This window comes from Penicillium angulare, assembly GCF_028827245.1.
Source record: "Penicillium angulare strain IBT 27051 chromosome Unknown utg000012l_segment0_segment0, whole genome shotgun sequence".
Taxonomy (NCBI): domain Eukaryota; kingdom Fungi; phylum Ascomycota; class Eurotiomycetes; order Eurotiales; family Aspergillaceae; genus Penicillium; species Penicillium angulare.
Window position 1 is genome coordinate 1163362 of NW_026623171.1, and position 17216 is coordinate 1180577.

At 47.6% G+C, this 17216-nt stretch overlaps 7 protein-coding genes across 7 annotated transcripts; 3 read left to right on the forward strand and 4 right to left on the reverse strand.

The window, feature by feature from the left end:
* Window positions 1-172: 172 nt before the first annotated feature.
* On the reverse strand, window positions 173-469 carry N7478_013090 (uncharacterized protein; the record flags this gene model as incomplete). Its single annotated transcript, XM_056929300.1, has 1 exon — window positions 173-469. One exon carries the CDS (start codon window positions 467-469, stop codon window positions 173-175), a length of 297 nt encoding a protein of 98 aa, XP_056772662.1.
* Window positions 470-1855: 1386 nt separating this feature from the next.
* On the forward strand, window positions 1856-2509 carry N7478_013091 (uncharacterized protein; the record flags this gene model as incomplete). The annotated part of the gene is made up of 1 exon (XM_056929301.1): window positions 1856-2509. The coding sequence occupies one exon, from the start codon at window positions 1856-1858 to the stop codon at window positions 2507-2509; it is 654 nt and encodes a 217-aa protein (XP_056772663.1).
* Window positions 2510-3139: 630 nt separating this feature from the next.
* Window positions 3140-5639, reverse strand: N7478_013092 (SWI/SNF chromatin-remodeling complex subunit SNF5; the record flags this gene model as incomplete). The annotated part of the gene is made up of 2 exons (XM_056929302.1): window positions 3140-3577; window positions 3639-5639. The coding sequence occupies 2 exons, from the start codon at window positions 5637-5639 to the stop codon at window positions 3140-3142; spliced, it is 2439 nt and encodes an 812-aa protein (XP_056772664.1).
* Window positions 5640-6711: 1072 nt separating this feature from the next.
* On the reverse strand, window positions 6712-7593 carry N7478_013093 (endonuclease/exonuclease/phosphatase family protein; the record flags this gene model as incomplete). Its single annotated transcript, XM_056929303.1, has 1 exon — window positions 6712-7593. One exon carries the CDS (start codon window positions 7591-7593, stop codon window positions 6712-6714), a length of 882 nt encoding a protein of 293 aa, XP_056772665.1.
* A 757-nt stretch (window positions 7594-8350) lies between these two features.
* N7478_013094 (curved DNA-binding protein (42 kDa protein)) lies at window positions 8351-9899 on the forward strand (the record flags this gene model as incomplete). The annotated part of the gene is made up of 5 exons (XM_056929304.1): window positions 8351-8378; window positions 8527-8610; window positions 8668-8772; window positions 8850-9662; window positions 9718-9899. The coding sequence occupies 5 exons, from the start codon at window positions 8351-8353 to the stop codon at window positions 9897-9899; spliced, it is 1212 nt and encodes a 403-aa protein (XP_056772666.1).
* Window positions 9900-11681: 1782 nt separating this feature from the next.
* N7478_013095 (putative PHD finger domain protein) lies at window positions 11682-14827 on the forward strand (the record flags this gene model as incomplete). The annotated part of the gene is made up of 2 exons (XM_056929305.1): window positions 11682-13600; window positions 13669-14827. 2 exons carry the CDS (start codon window positions 11682-11684, stop codon window positions 14825-14827), a joined length of 3078 nt encoding a protein of 1025 aa, XP_056772667.1.
* A 665-nt stretch (window positions 14828-15492) lies between these two features.
* On the reverse strand, window positions 15493-17088 carry N7478_013096 (uncharacterized protein; the record flags this gene model as incomplete). Its single annotated transcript, XM_056929306.1, has 7 exons — window positions 15493-15620; window positions 15687-16206; window positions 16270-16464; window positions 16516-16696; window positions 16749-16819; window positions 16872-16938; window positions 17003-17088. 7 exons carry the CDS (start codon window positions 17086-17088, stop codon window positions 15493-15495), a joined length of 1248 nt encoding a protein of 415 aa, XP_056772668.1.
* Window positions 17089-17216: the final 128 nt, after the last annotated feature.

Genomic DNA, 17216 nt, shown 5'->3' on the forward strand with positions numbered 1-17216 from the left:
TGCCAAAATTGGTCGTGTAGTCCAGCCCAACGGACAGGTCTGCGGCATCATTGCCAAACACCCCAATGACCTTCGGTTTCTTGAGTGGTAGAGTGTTGTTCACATTCTTGAGTAGCACTGTGCCTGCTGCACCGATCTCTCCGATGAGCCGCGAGTGATTTCCGCGCACATCTCACCCAGCAGGGAGATCGAGCCCCATATCGATGCCGTATGTGGTACCGAGGACATACTCAGTTGATGGATCAGGCGTAGGATATGATGCCGCGTCCTGCTCTAGATAGTAATATGGTGTGAGCACACGTCGAAGCATGTCATCAAGGCGGGTGTTGGTAATGCTCCCATTCTGAACTGCTGTTCTCAGATTGGTACCAAAGTAGGATGTCGTCGGGTTTTCTTCCGTAATATAGCCAGGCATATTCATGTCCCGGCCAGCGTTCGGAATGTGTGGCGAACCAGTCCGACATGACATAGCCTCGAAACCCAAGCTCTGTTTTGAGATAATCCTTTATCAGGCGCTCATTTTCACACACGTAGGTCTGATTGACACGGTTGTAGCTACACATAACTGATGCCACCCCCGCGCGGACTGCATCGGCAAATGGCCACATGTAAGCCTCATGGAGAATCGGTCATCGATGTTGGAGGAGATGGCTTCAACATAGACCCCATTGATTGTGTCATCGGTGCGCTGAATTTCTTGTTCTTTCCGATGAAGTGCTTCGCGCAAGCTTGCACTTTGTTCTCTTAGATTCCGATAATGGTCCTGGACATGGTAATGCCCGCAAGGTATGGATCTACAGAGAATCATACTGATTCTAATGGAAAAGAATTCTTTTCTTTTAAACGACTATAGTACTAATTAGTACTATCTAGAGAAAACCGATACTTTCATTGTGATCTATGGTACTACCTCAATTAGATAGACTTTGTCTCCCTTTGAGTATACTACAAGGTCCTAAGTTTCTGAATGGTCGGAAAATCAAAATTTGTATGTAATAAACATCAATAATTAAAACTAATGTATCTCCACCAATTTTGAGTTTATCAACCTTGGAAGCTCAAATTACAATCAAAATGTTTGCAAGGCTTCAAATATTACTAATGTCCAGGTTGAATACAAAAGCTAATAAACAGAGAGAATATATAAAAGATTCAAAGTGCTCAGATTGCCCAGATTGCCCCTCAGGTTGCTCCACAGTATAACTTGGTATTCAGTTAATATAGGAACTAATCACTAGCCAGAATCTTCTATACTCTGTATCGTTCGCAGTGTAACACCAACAACTTGAATCTTATTTACTTAAAACAGCCAGGGTCTTTAGCTAAGATATATACACAGCTAGAATTTATCTGCAATACTGTTATATACCGTTGTATAGTACAGGATGTTGCTGTTATACTAGTGGGAAGAACTTTATGTACAATACCTTACCTACTAACACCTGAGTACATCATGGAAGACCTGAGGGAATAGACTAATGTCAAATTCACCTCCCCGGACGTCAATCAAGATCATCATCATTTATTTGAATCTAGATCGACAGAATCTGAATTCATCGCCAGGCAATCCCAAGACAATTAATTCCCGCGCTATGGGTGTGAGAATTTTGGTGAATCTCCAGCTTTGCCTGAGTTAAGTCGCCCACCTTATTCTATCAATCTATGGAGACTTACCAAACCATTCTTCTTAATCTTTCACATCAGTAAAGCACCCGGCTCCACCTACGACACTCCTGTCTCACTTCTTCAAAGTCTTCCGAACCTTCACTTTCTGACAACTGATTTCGCATTTCGGGGTGCTTGCTTCAAGGAAATGGATCCCAGCCCGTCTTATCCAATGGATTTCAAACTCTCCATGAAGAACATCATTCCTGAAAACGAGATCACCCTGTCTCTACAACGACCGGGGAGCTCCCCACGCTTTGTGTACGGAGTCTTGATGCTTCCTACCGTCCTCAAATACTACACGGATATCGACCAGCGGTGCCAAATTCATACAACCATGACGAAAGCAACATTATTTGGGTGCCAGCTATATCAGTTCAAGAAATCCAGCACCCCAGTGATCATAGAGTCGTCCGATACAAAGTCAACCGTGGAAGGGATGCTGATCTTTGATCTGAATGAGGAACAACGCAACGCCATTTACGAACTAGAATCTGGTCTGATGCACCTGACCAGTGTTCAGGTGAAAATCCGCCAAAAAAGCAAAAATCAGATACACAGCGTGCGAATGGTAGAGGCAGGCACATTCACTTGGAGTTCTGGTCTATCTGGATTGATACCACTCCGAAATCCGTTATGGCGCGTTGACGGGTTCCTGAAATGTCCCCTTTACCAGCATATATTGGACTCACAGCACAGGACCACCGTTGGGGGATCGGTATGGACAAATGATCAGAAAGACCCGGGGATATTGAATGAACGTCAACAGAGAAGTTGGAGCTGGTCGGGGCGCAACTGGGAGCCTTTGGACAGTCTAGAGGAAGAGTTGCCGGGCATGTGGTGAAATATGGGGCTTTGGATTCGTTTGACTTGATCAGATCTATCACTTGAAGAAATCAAAGAAGAATCCAGCTTGAAAATTGAGGTTGATGAAGTCAGTGGAAATTTCTGGACAAATAGGAAATAAAAAGGGATATAATCATGATGAGTGGTCTTATTTCAATTTGTTTTATTTTTTGAATGGTCGAGAATTCTCAAATTTACTAAGTAGAGAGGTAAAAAAGTAGAGAAAAAAGCGTTCTTATTTACTTGACCGTACAATCAAACCCGCTAAACTATTACATTCAAATGAGAAAGTTGAAGAAGAAAGCAAGCGCCCTGATGATAACTCCACAGATCTCATATTCGATCTGAATACACACTAGTTGATTCGCTCTGACACAGAGAACACTGGGTGTGGAAGAGAAAAAAGTTCTATACAACACACAGACATGACACACAGACATGAAAGAGGCAGAAAGCGCCAAAGCTCTTTGGACTAGAGCCAGAAAAGATTTTGGATCTGGTGATGTTGTCACCCATAAAAAATACAGAAATTCGAATGTAAAAAGAGGTAAGAAAAGGGTGCGGCCAGAACATTTCGCGCAGACGTCGTAGTCATGACTTCGTCAATGAAGAAACGTATGACTTCAGACTAGGGCACGTTGGCAGGAGATGGCGACGCAATAGGGTTCGCCATCACGCCAAGGGCAGGGCTCGCACTAGCAGAGGTTTGAGCCCCAGGGGCAGGGCTAGCGTTGCCAAGGTTAGGGTTGGCTGGGGTGTTGCCAGCCTTCGAAATACGTTCTTCGACACGTTCTTTGTGTTGCCGGTTTCGAAGATGAACCTCAAAGTTGTCGACTGTCATGCCAGGACCCGGTGTATACAGCTTGCCAGGGCAGTCATGGCAGCGGATTCGAGGTAAATATTGATATTTGATTTTCTGCCCTGGCTGTAGGTTGTTGGTATTTGTTACGGGAACTAAAGTTTCCATGTCGACAGCGGAATAACGCATCACGCCCTCAAATGAGTCATTTGGGTGGGCCTGTTTAAGCCCTTGGAGGCCGGCCACGAGCCAGCTGGGAGGTGGGGGCTGGAAACGCACACGGTCAGCCAGAGACCAAAACAAAAATGAAGAATCAGTATCTACTCACACCGGGAACACCGTGCTGAGGAGGATTTGGCGCGTCGACAGCGCCAGTTTGCTGAGGTCGAGGGGGATTTTGTCCAAGGGGTCGCCCTTGCTTATCGGAAGGAGGTGCCATAGGGCTCGGCTGCATAGAGCTGGCTGGTGCAGAATATTGAGCTGCAGAGGCAATTCGTTGTCCGTTTCGTAGAGAAAGTAATTTGTCTCGTGGTAATTTGAGCCTCAGAACCAACTTTTCTGGCTCTTCTATACTCTCTTCTCGATACTGTTGTCGTCGAGAAGATGCCCGAGGTTCGTGTAGTATCGGCTCTGGAGTTTCGGACTGTCCCAAACCAGCACGAAGAGCCGCATGGGCCTCCTTAGCAGCTCCTCTCATACCCCTTGTACGAGCGGTGCCCTGAGACAAGTGTGGCCCAATAGCCGGTGAGCCTTCATCCGAGTCATCACTTTCAAAGTCATCAGATTCATCATCCCGTTGTCCAACTACTCCGCGACGACGGCTAGAACCTGTACGTTTGATCACATTACTTTCTTCCATAGATGTTGCCGAGTTCGGAATGACCGTCGAAACAATCAATGTCCTAATCGTTCGTTGGCGATCCTTTAGATCCGGTAGAGCAGGGCCACCACGACGATTTATGGACCGTTTCTGGCGACGCTGCTCCCGAGAGATGGATATTTCGGTTCTTTCGAGATCTGCCTCGTTCAATTCATAAAGATAAGGCGTATGTTCCTTAGCAGCTTGGTAGGGTCGGAACGCTGAGGATACAGGTGTTTGGAGGAAGGAGGCGCTAAGATCAGGATCTTCGATAGGGCGGCCATCGAATGGATGAGCGACAATGTAGAGCGACTTAGTGAATAGCTGAGATTGCTCTCGAATGGAGTGGGCGATAGCGGTGGTAAATTCGCCAGAGAGAGAAAGGTCATTGGTCATATGGAGTGCAAACTCTTCGGGGGAATTTTGCGGGTCATTGATGTCCCATTCAAATTGATCAATAAGGGTATGTTGACCGATGGTAATGTTCAGCTTGATCAAGATTCGCATCTCATCATTTCGGTAGGCAGTGTAGGGAAGTTGTGGGTCGAGGGCCTCCTCGTGCATGTAAATTTGTGGGTAATAGTCCATCAATTGCTCCTGGATGTTCTGGGAAATCTGACGCAACAGAGGAGCAGATGTTTCCAAAGCAAGGCCAAGATCTTCAACTAGCTTCTCAGCAAAAAGATCGGGTGAAACAACACGATCGTGTAGGTTCCAAGTAAAGGTATCGCGGATCTTGACCTTCTCCCAGTCAATGTCCAGACGAATGGGTACTAAATCCTCTATCTGCTCATTTTGCACCTTCATGTCCCGGCGTGGAACTCGCAACTCCCTGGTCTTTCGATTTCCGGGCCGGCGCCGATTGGATGGGTACAAGAGCTGGGGCGCATGGTTTCGCAAATCCGTGCGTGGGTTTCCAAATCCTTCATAACCTACACCAAACAATGCGGCTGGGTTTGTTTGGTTCTCGCGTCGTAGTTGGAGGTAGAAATCACGCTCAGCTCGTTTCTCTCGTTGAAGCTCTTGGCTTGGATTATGCCAAGCAGTCGCAGCTGAATACTCAAACTCCCGGTTGACATAGTTTTCTAGCAAAATCTTCTCTACGGGAGTTTCGCGTGTCCTGACAACCATTTCCCCCGTGACATCACTGGGCTGAATAACAGATCCGTCGCGAGACCGTTTTCGACTCTGCGCGGAACTAGTGGTACCATTTGATTGGGGCGTGCCATGGGCATCACCGGCAGAATCCGCAGACGCACCGGACGTTGGCAACGTTGATTTGACATTCTGCTTGCCATCCTCAGTTATATCGTTTGCCTGGCCGTTGGTCGATGGTTGCACCCCTAATCCGGCGGAGTCTACTCCAGCTCCAGTATCAGACCCACCAGAGCCATTTTGAATGCCAAGTTGGGAACCGGTAGGTGATTGATCTGGAGCCACGGAGCCACTCGCAGACACAGGAGACGGCATAATGAATTTTTAGGTTGGTAGAGGATGGGCGCTCGGTGTCACTCGATGGGTAATATACGTGGTAGTGGCACTCAACGCGACGGTAATAACTGAAGGCCAATCACGGGAGCATCATTGACTAAAATCCTAGAAACGCGTTCCGAAAATGTCAGCGACCTTTCATATGCTTGGCTTGGGTGACTTTTCAATTCTTGTCGCGACTGCGCGGTCAGCTTGGCTTGATGCAACGCCGATCCATTAACGTGTCGCGACGGGCGCATAGCTTGAGAGGCAAGCTCCCTCCAGAGAATCATAGTATAAGGAATAATAGAATATGAAGCCATTGATACAAAATAGTCAATAGTGAAGCTCATGACAAGTAGACAACATACCGGAGCCGAAGGGGGGTGGGATGCCGATTGTGCTCTGACTCCGTCACAGGCGCAAGAGCGGGCAAAGCAAGTAGGGACCTATTGGTCTTGGAGTCGGAAACCAGCTAGCCAGAGCTCTTTGCACGCTAATCAATATGGTTTGCCCTATTAATGTGCTCCGATAATGCGGAGGCTGTGGTGGCGGTTCCTTAGGGCGCGGGTGTGAGAGAAGTTCAGTTCAAAGGGGAGGATTACGAGATGTCCGCTCCCGGGCAAAAAGCAAGGACTCGCCTCGGCGCACCCTTCCACATCAACGACAGCAAGTCTTTAGGCTAGATGAAATTCAAATTCAGGGAAGGGGCCATATTTTACGTTTATTGACTGTATACTCACCAATTTTATGGCTGGATATGGGGCAGCACCTAGACTGATCCAAAGGTATGTGGAAGTCATGTGATTTAGTCTGATTTTGAGGTCCTTCTTGCCTGCAAATTCAGGCATGAACTGATGTGCCTGGTTAACTAGTTAACTTAACTTACAATAGCCCTGGAGGTATTTATTCATAGATGATTGAAGAAATACTTATGCGTATGCGTATACAGTCTGATAATCTGATTTGTATCGCACTAGCAGACAAATACAGAAGCTTTGACATGTAATTTTTCTTTATTTCAAATGTTTATTATAACAACATCGACGCTCGTGCCTCGTTTATATATATGCTAACCTATCAACGTAAGGTCCGCAACTACAGCGCAGTGGTCTGAGTTATATACTCCATCATCAAATCTGTTAGGTATGACCGAATACCCGTCAACTTTCCATGGCTGTGTTTTCTCTGTGTCCAACAAGATGAAGTCAATACGTTTAGGTGGCTCTTTCCCGTAGCCAAAGCCGGTGAATGTATTGCTATTGCCATACCGCAGCCCTGGAGCAGCTACTGACTTGCAAGTATCCTGCAGACCACCCGCCTCCGTCAATTCTGAATATGCTTCCTGTCTTTCTTCGCTATTCAAATCTCCGGATAAGAATGTTCCCGAAATCAAAGGACCGAATTGTCCCTGCTGGTATTCATGGATCTTAGAGATGATGATGCGTGCCGCCTCGAGGCGTGAGCGAGACCCTTGATCGTCAAGGTGTGTGTTCAGGGCGAGGACAGTATTTCCCGCTTCACGATGGCTGAATATTCCGATGGTGACAATGCGAATAGAGGCTGCATCCCAACTTTTGGAGGGCTTGGACGGAGTCTCCGAGAGCCACACTGTTTCCCAATGCTGCAGCTCCCAAATTGCTGGTTGATAGAATATGGGGGAATATTCACCGGCCTGGGATCCATCGTCCCGGCCAACACCGATATATGCCCATTTCTGGGTCAATGATGCCTTGGATGGGTTTAACCCAGCACGAATATCCTCAAGCTGATTATGAAGAACCTCCTGCAGACAGATGAACGTCTCATTGCAATACCGGGAATGGTATTCCAACTCATTCAAGAGGCCTTGCCTGCGTTCAGCCCAGGTTCGTTCCCCTTTGAATGGAGAGTTTGTTGCATAGCGAATGTTATGTGTCAGTACTCGAATCGGGAGCGTTGGAGTGGATCTCATTTCCGGGCTTGATAGTTGTTCGGTAGAAGCTAAATGTGAGGATGACCAAAGTTTGGAATGGGGTCCGAGTAAGGACTAGTCGGATATGAAAGATATTCGGGTCAAAGAAGGGTATGTCATTCAAAGAATGAAACCATGAGGAGAAGCGAGGGGTGGTGCGGGGGCAGCCAACTAGTAGGGCCTCCGGAAGGTTGTTCTCGGCCCTGGCTGAACCTTGTGACTTTCAAACAACCTTATGTGGTATGAACCTACGATCTAGGGGAGTATGTGAACACGGATAGTGGCATGAAAGGAAGCTAACTGACTGTATACAGCATGGCATATTTATACGCCATGTAGTAAACCTCTAATATTGGGGAATCCATGTGACAGTATGGGAGGCATATAACCCTCATCACAATCATTTTTTGAGAATGCATGTACATAACGGAAACTCTCAAATATGCTATTATTACTATTTATATTCAAACCTGTCACAAAAAGGTCTTTGAGCTGGGCAAAAAAGCGGGGTTAAGCTCAAGGTCCCGTGGCCATCCCAAACCATGACGTCTTTGTGTCCGTAACCCTACGGATGCCTGAATCATAAGGCTGCAACAAGTCCCCCCCCACCACGGCTAACCGCTAAACGCTTCATTCGCTGCACACGACTTGTTCTCGACCCATTCTTTCTCTGTTTTACGTGGATTTCGAGTCTACTTTCTCTACCAACCCGTCTCGTTGATTCTCTTGATTTCCTGCGAGGTCAACTTCTTTCACAATGGCCGAAGCTCAAGCGCCCGAGGTTGGTACGTATAATGCTACTTCTCCCGCTAAAGCTCTGACGTTTGTGGGCATCCTTGTCTGACAAGCTGGAGAGCTTTGGCGGGCTACAAGACAACACTACCTACTCTGGTAGATGGCAACAAAGCTAATTGAGCTCTTTTTCTTTGCTAGATTATACCCTCAACAACCCTGATACCTTGACCAAGTACAAGACCGCTGCGGGGATTTCACACAAAGTTCTGGACGCTGTCATCGGTATGTTACACCCCACTCCTTCTCCATATATTTCTGTATACTAATATACATCAATAGCTCTGTGTGTCGAGGGCGAGAAGATCGTCGATATCTGCGAGAAGGGTGATCAGCTGCTCGACGAGGAGATCGCCAAGGTCTACAAGGGCAAGAAAATCGCTAAGGGTGGGTTCTTCTAATTTTTCTTCGATCTCCCCCGAAAGGCACTTGTATGATAAATGAAGTCTAACGAAAGTGAAAAGGTGTCTCTCATCCTACCACTGTCTCTCCCAGCTCTTATGTCACCCCCTACACCCCCCTCAAGTCTGACGCCGCCGAGGCCGAGATTGCTCTGAAGGCCGGTGAGATCGTCAAGATCCAGCTGGGTGCTCAGATCGATGGATTCGGAACTATCGTCTGTGACATGGTTGTTATTGCCAAGAAGGATTCTCCCAAGGAGGTTGTCACTGGACGTGAGGCTGACCTGATTGTCGCTACTCACTACGCCAACGAGCTTCTGCTCCGCTTGATGGTTCCTTCCGGTTTGCTTGCCCAGGGTACCGACGAGGAGAAGGCTAAGGCCGCTGCCAAGAAGCCTCCCACCCAGGCCCAGATGTCCGACCTGCTCGAGAAGGTCGCCAAGGCTTACGACTGCAAGGTCGTCGAGAACACCACTAGCTGGCAGTTCGACCGTAACGAGATTGAGGGTACCAAGAAGATCATTCTGACCCCTGGCAACGGTGTCCGTGGTGAGGGTGTCCCTGAGATTGGTGAAGTTTGGGGTGTTGAGGTCGGTCTCAGCTTGGGATCCGGAAAGGTCAAGAACCTCGACCACCGCGCCACTCTGCACCGCCGTACTACCACCACCTACGGCCTGAAGCGTCCCAGCTCCCGCCAAACTCTTTCCGAGGTCGTCAAGAAGTTCGGTACCTTCCCCTTCAGCTTGCGCCAACTCGAGGATGAGAAGGCCGCCAAGGTTGGTGTCGTTGAGTGTGTTCGTGGTGGTGTTCTGCGCCAGTACGAGCCTGCCGGCGAGGCTGACAACTCCCCTGTCTCTCGTGTTCTGAGTACCATTGGTAAGTTTTTGAATACGACACGTTATATAAAGAATAGTCACTGATGATATTGCAGCCATCACCAAGAACGGTATTACCAAGCTCGCTGCCCCCGCCGCCCCCGATTTTGAGCAGTTCAAGTCCGACAAGAAGATCGAAGACGAGGAAATCCTCAAGATCCTCGAGCAACCCATTGCTCGCTCTACCGGCAACAAGAAGAACAAGAACAAGAAGAAGAAGACCACCGGTGAAGAGTAAATGCCGCAAGGTATGAAATATTTGTCGTGTCTAAATACGCAACATACTCTCCAAACTTGGGACAAATCGTAATACAAAATAGCAACAAAACAAAAAGATATCCAATTACGAGATTTCCATGGGACATTACCAGCTTCTCATACTATGACATAAAACTAAATGAAAATTAAACCCTGTATGTAGAGATGTTGATACATACTTTTTTATTCAAAGTGGGTGAAACTTCTAAGGTTGAATATCAAGCCTTGGAAGTATTGATGACTGGTCAATTTCTAAGTAGTACTTCAAACTTCAAGGCCCCCCAAGAGAGTCATACGCCTTTTCGTGTGTAAAGATATCTAGTCTCCAATGTTCCATTTGAATACCAAAGGTGGACCGCAAACTCTCCATGTACATGCAGACTCATAACTAGCCAGAAAAACTGCTGCTTTCCCTATCTCGCTGGTACCATCCTTTATCTTTCTCATTCCAGTGGTATTTCTTAAGATGCATCGTTGGGTGATACTTACGTCCCGCTCGAGCCTCTCTCAAGGCGACAGTACTGGCAAGGTTGGTCATCCAGCTGGCGCACGGCGAATATCACCACAGACAACAAGCGCAGCATCTTCCCGAGCAAAAGCAAGAGCGGTAGATCTCCCAATTCCAGACGAGGCACCTGTGATAATGCATACTATGAGATGAATTAGTAGATGCATGGAGATAAATGGCCCAGACTCAGAATAGTAGCAGAATAATAGTAGCTCTTGGATTATTCTAGACAGAAAATCTTAGCTCTTCTCGGAGAATTATTTTGCAATTTTGAACGTAGAGGGCTGTTCCAGATCAATATATTAGACTTCTTATGCTGGTTATTCTTATTGTCCAGGGCTACAAACACGGAAGCAATCATCCTCAGTATCAGCTTGAATGGTCAAGCTTATATTATATTGGGGACTACTTGCATAGGGTCCTATCGAAAGGTTGGCAGATACTTATTCTCTGGACTGTTTATGGAAACACATGCAGCTTCGGCGTAGGGTATAGCTTTGAAATTTGAAGTTGATGAACCGATTCACGAGCACAAAGAAATTGTCAAACCCAACCCAATCTTGGGGTATCAAAGAGCGATTTTGAGCATCTCTTTATACCTCCTGAGCTAATATTGATCTTTAGTTGGAGGCGAGATTCTACCAACACAGACCTAAAGATCTAGATATTCGAGTTTGATATTTGACAGCCAGAGCTGTTTTTCTTCAATTTTTGCCACCGTATGGCACTGCCATTCATTTGATATCCATTCACCGACTAAATAGTTCGTCGTGGGCGTAAAGAGATGTCCTAGCTTCATTTCAGCCATCCGTTTCTTTCCCTCCGCCTAACTGGTTCTACTTGTCATTTATGGAGGAAGCCTTGGGCGACGAGATGCCTGTTATCGTTTTCATTTCTCTCAGCTATTCTGGTCTTCACACCTAAGCAGCACTTTTTCTGTTCTTCAACTCTTTGAAAGCATTCGCTTCCCTCTCTGTCTCCAAACCTCAGTTGTGATTGAAAAATGCACAGCTGAACCTACTCGCTCTCCATTTCGACCTTTCACCGTCGCAGCTGTGCTGCTTGGAAACAGCAGCGCATTTGCCATTTCTGAGCTCTTCAAGAGTCTCCATCTGGATTTTGAAGAAGTCGAGTGAAATCAACATTTTCAATTTTAATTTCTGGGTTTGTCCATCAAGCGCTATTTGGGCCAGAGAAACTTAGGGCACGGCTGGGCGCGGCACTAACCCTAGCTAGACGCTTCCGCCTACCGCGATGGGCTACTTTCTTCGATCCTCCAAGCATCGGGCTGATCCTGAACCCGCGAACGCCGACCTTGCGAAAACCACCAACCTCGAGCAAAATTCGCGTCGCAAACGCGCCAAATCCGCGCACACGGGCAATGAAGCTCTGATCGACACCCCCGAGAAGTCCAACGAGGCCAAATGGCAGGAACATCCGGTCGCTTGCGCGTCCTCGAGTAAGGCGAAAGCCGATTCTACCAACGCCCTGAACCGCGAACACCTCAGCACCATGAAGCCGATCGGCGAGTATCCCTCTCTGGCAGAGTACAAAAGTGTCGGCTTGAAACCGCCGCCTAAACATGTACTTGCGACTGCCAAGCTGGTGACACGTACCGACCAAGATGACGAAGACCTCATGACCACCGACACCCCCATGACCCCAACCGCCGATGAACCTATGAGTTCTGACATTCTTTGTTTGGACAAAAAGGGCGACAAATTCAACGAGGGAATAAATCCGGTGGCATTGAGGAGCTCTATCGAGAATGAGGTGGAGAGGGAATTAGATGCCGAAATGGCGGAGGAAGTGAATGAAGACGAGGCCCTTAAAACCACCCTTGCTACTCCAATCTCCGAGGCGTTTGAACCTCACCTTCTTCCACCTTCAACTGCTCACCCATCACTTTCTCCGGCTGAGACTGTTGTTTCTACACCTGCCGACGAGATCATAACTGACCCAGCCTTTCCCCTCACCGACACACAGCCTCCTGCGTCTCACGCTGAAAACCCCTTCCACCAAACACAATCACCTCCGGCCACAGCAGGGGCAGAAACTGAAATGGCTTCAGATACTGATAAGTCCACGCGGCGTGATTTCATCGCTTTGTTGAAATACTTGCCTCTGCCAAAATCAAAGACCTATGATGTTCTCAATGCGAGAAAAGTTCTGGAAAGGGCTATCTCCTACTGCAAATGCTCTACCGACGATACAGTAGCCTTGAGTCTCGTCTACTTGTGGTCTGAAGCGAAAGATGACGAGTTCAAGTTGGCCCTGATTCATAATTTAGGCCGCAAATCCAATGAACAGGACCACAATCTTGATCTTGCACTTCGCACAATTCTACGACATTCTGCGGATGATGCGTCAAAGTGGTACCGCACATTCAACGAGAAGCATGCTCAATCAGACGTTCTTAATGGTTATGAGTCAGGCAGTGACTCTGATTTATCATCCGTCAAAACTCTGGAAATTGGAACTCACAAAGCTTCCTTTAAAGTCTCTGACGTATATCGAGATGTCTCTGGTCCAAAACTGGAAGAAGCTTTTGTGACTGGCAAAACAAACACTGCGCCCATCAAACGTGCCAAGAAACCATGTCCTGCCAACGAGCTTCCTTTCAAGCGACGTCGCGAGTGGGAGTCAGATCTATCCATGGAAGAAAACATCCAAAGCAAACGCACTCGCTTTGCAAATGAATCCAAGCCCGAGGACCTTCCTGTTGATTCTAGTTCTGTCCGTCCTTTACTGGAGGAGGCAGAAATACAGCATCGTAATGCGGGGGCTGATTCCGATGACAATTCAGATACTTCTCCTCCATCACATTCTCTTTCTCCTCGCACGCAGCGTTCTCAGAAGCGGCAAAGGATGTTGGACAAAGGCAGGGCCAAGAGGACAGAGAGCCCGACAGGGAGCACGAAGAACACCGAGAACGACAAGGTCATCAAGATGACAAAGGGCCAGAAGAACAAGAATCGCGCGCTAAACTTCCAAAGTAAAAAACAAAAGGCCAAAGAACTTTGCACTTCTGCGAGTGCCCGCCTTCGATCAGCTACACGATCCGTATCTGCCGATAACACGGATGAACTTTCTGATGTATCAAATTCATGCTACTCTAACCGAGTAAACGAATGGGATAAGGATTGGGATGAGCGGCACCGACCGCAATCGATGTATGTTATCTTTGTTTTGGGAAGCTTGTCCGATCCTAATTGACTAATGTGATATTTTACAGCGACAGAGATTTTGAAGATGAAAACATGGATAACTGCATTATATGCGATGGAGGTGGCAAATTGCTGTGCTGCGATACCTGCGAAAATGCTTTCCACCTCAAATGCCTCAAATCCTTGAACAAGGGCTCGCTCAAAGATGAGCAGGAGTGGTACTGCCCAACGTGTGACACCAAACATTTATTCACATTCTCGATCATCAAGGGCAACCACTTTAGAAAGACTGAGTTCTCTCCACCAGATGAGATCAAAGATTATTTCCTTGGTGTTGCTGAGGGCGTTCAGTACGATCCAAGCTATCCGACCGACGTGAAGAACCAGCGCTATTACATGTCTGTCCCCCACATTCCCCGTCTGACTAAGCCACCCAAAGCTGGAACCGCAGCACCAGTCTACAATGACAGCAACCTGACCAAACTGCTTGACAACAAGCAAGTGGTTCTTTGTGACGGGTGTGGCAGATGTTCAGACAATGTACGTCCCATAATCAGATGCGACTACTGCACCTGCCGCTTCCATCTGGACTGTCTTGACCCTCCCCTCGCTGCACCCCCTAACCCTGTCACTGGCTGGATGTGCCCCAACCATCTTTCTCCCGATGACATGATCGCCACCAAAATAGTTGACGGCCAGGTGCAAGAGCGCCGTGTCCGTCGTCCCAAGAAAGTTAACGTCATTGACCTGGATATCCTGCCTCAGTCTGACCATGAAAGCACCTTTGATGATGAGTGGCGCGAAAGTCGCATTCGTGTCCCTGCTGGTGACGTGGTCATGGACTTCGTGAAGACTGTCAAATCAGATCAAAAGAACATTAATGATGAGACTGCCCAGCGTGTAAAGAAGCACATGTTGAAGGTCACGAAACTTGCAATGAAGGACTTGGCTACAAGAACTCTCTCAAATGTTTCGAACGATTCCAGATTCTCGGCCACTTCCAAAGAATGGCTGGATGAATTTGATGCTCTCTGCGACTCTGAAATACGTCGTGTTCGAACTGGCTTTCGCCGTGACGAGGAGTTCGAGGCTGCCGATTGTCTCCTTGATCTGGCTCAGGCCGCCCTTCAACCACAACAACCTCAAAGTTCTCCGACCGAGCAGCCCACAAAGGCTCCAACTACGACTACTGATACTGAGGAAGATCCACAGGAGAGTGAAGTCGCTGAGTAACTCAACTCCCATCATTAATATTTCCTTTCCTCCGTTCTTCCCTTTTTGCTCCGCGGTGCTAGCCCTTCTGTCCGCGTTTTTTTTTTCTGGACCACCAGTTCTATTCATCGTCTTTCCGCACTTTGACGATTGCATTTTCTTGCTTTTTTCTCCCTCTAACAATCTGCGAAATCGTTATGTGAGCATGGGACGGCGCCTTTTCGAAGAATCATCTGTACGATAGCATAGGCAGAAATGGCCGAATCCATTTCTTGACCTTGAAGTTTTTTTTCACTTCGCTTTTTCCATCAATATCCTTTACTTTCTACCTCTTCTTCATTTATGGCTTAATGTTCTATCATCAATCTAAACAAAGGAAAGGACGCAAACGGAGTTAACAAAATCCCGAACTCAATAAAATTTCAACGGGGGAATTCGTACTCTACATGAAAAGTCCGAAAATCGGCGGACACATAAGCCTAGCGCCAAACCAATGAGACAAAAGACATAAAAGCCAATACATAACACAAAACATGAGAAGAACAAGCCATTATCAATACCGAGTCGAATCCTATCGTTTCTCCGTCACAGAGGTGCATTATCTCAATACGCAATAGTATCATGGATGCAAGACATCAGTAAAATAGCTGTGGGCTTTTCCAAAAAGGAAATAAAACGCAATACGCTTAGAGAAACTTCTTAGGCATATTAGCACGGCGACGCTTGTAGAGGACGTAGGAGCCAGCCAGGAACACCTGGAATGCAATGACGAGGAAGATGAAAAATCCCATGCGCGGTGTCGAGGCAGTGATAGCTGAAAAGAATGGAATTAGTACCCTTCTGATAGTATTGTGGACTCGATGCTATTTCTGTTACTTACCACTCAACAGGTGACCGTGAAGAGCCTCGCTCAAGGTAACATGCGAAGACCTCAGGGTGTCATGGAGCTGGTTGAAACGACTGCTATAGTCCTTACCCTCCAGATCACGCTGGAGGCTCTGGAGCATGGACTCCATGCGCTGAAGACGGGCCTCCAGAGAAGCCACCTGGTCCTTTGATGCGGTGAGACGGAGGAGCTCGGCGTGACGAGTTTCACTCTTAGTCCCTTGCGCTCTAATATCCTGGACGATGGTGTTGGAGACTTTGCTCTGAGACTGAATTCGGTTGCTGAGGTCAAAGAACTGAGCCGCGGAAGCCTTGTCAGAGCCGGAGCCAGCTTGGGCCACTGGCGGAATCTCCTGGTTCACGATCGGTTGCTGCTTTTCCTGCTGCGGGATGTTGCCTTGAGGAATGGTTTGGCCAGCCGCGGACTCGAGGACAAATTTGAAGATCTCGAAGGAGTCAGGGTTCTCGGGGGTAGCGGCGGTGATACCGAAGGTGTTTCCAGATGGAAGTACGACCTAATGGATAGTTAGTACTAATGACAAATATCTATCGGTAACTTTTCGTTGTCATATGCGTACTTTTTCCGTCGAGAAGCAGACCTTGTCGTCCACGGTAACCTCGAAGAACGCGTTGGTGTGCTTGATCTTTAGCACAGAGGGGCGACCGAGGTTACGGTAAGAGTAATCGCAGTGACCGAAGGCCAAGCTGTCGACACTACGATGAGTCTTGTAGTCTGTTGTTCCGTCGTTCAAGAATCCACGAATGCTTCCACCCTGTTTCGGTCAGCCATTGTTCACTTTTGTCACGAAAGAACTGCGACGTACCCTTCCGCCATGTGTATCGATCACCAGTGCAAGCCCATCAAACGGGCCCACGGTGTATATGCTGGATGTCCCCACGCGTGCCTGTCCATCTTTTGTGTACCATAATTGAAGATTGCCGCTGGCGCGTTCTGGACCACTGGCTCGGAATTGGAATTCGGCGGACCACTCAGGCTGAGAGATACTATAATCAGTCATTAGCGCTGCCCAATGTTGACTTGGGAAGTATGACGTACGGGCTCTGTGCCCAGGCTGATCCTCGAGCATTTCCGGGGTATGGAGGCGTTAAAATAAGTTTATCGGATAACTAGGCATATGTTAGACGCAGTTTAGTTCACATAGAAAAGTAGTAGACTTACCAAAGAAGGGTCAAATCCCTCTCCACCAATAGTCCACCCTGGAATTGAATCGCGACTTGGGGAGATACTTTTTGAATAGGTGTTAGACACAGGATCAAAGGGGGAAAGACACATGGGATGCGGATCCTTACGTTTTGCCATAGCCAAAGCTTGCGCTTTCAATGACCTGGGCTGTAGCGCCTACAGCAAGCAGCGCTAGAGAAGTGAAAGTCTTCATTGTGGTGGTAGTAATGATAGGGTGGAAAGAGTTGAAGAGCTGTAAGAAAGGAGGGGCCAAATTCTCGCAAGACAATCCAATATAGATAGCTCCAGTGGGGCTATGTTTCACCTATTCTTTAGTCTTAG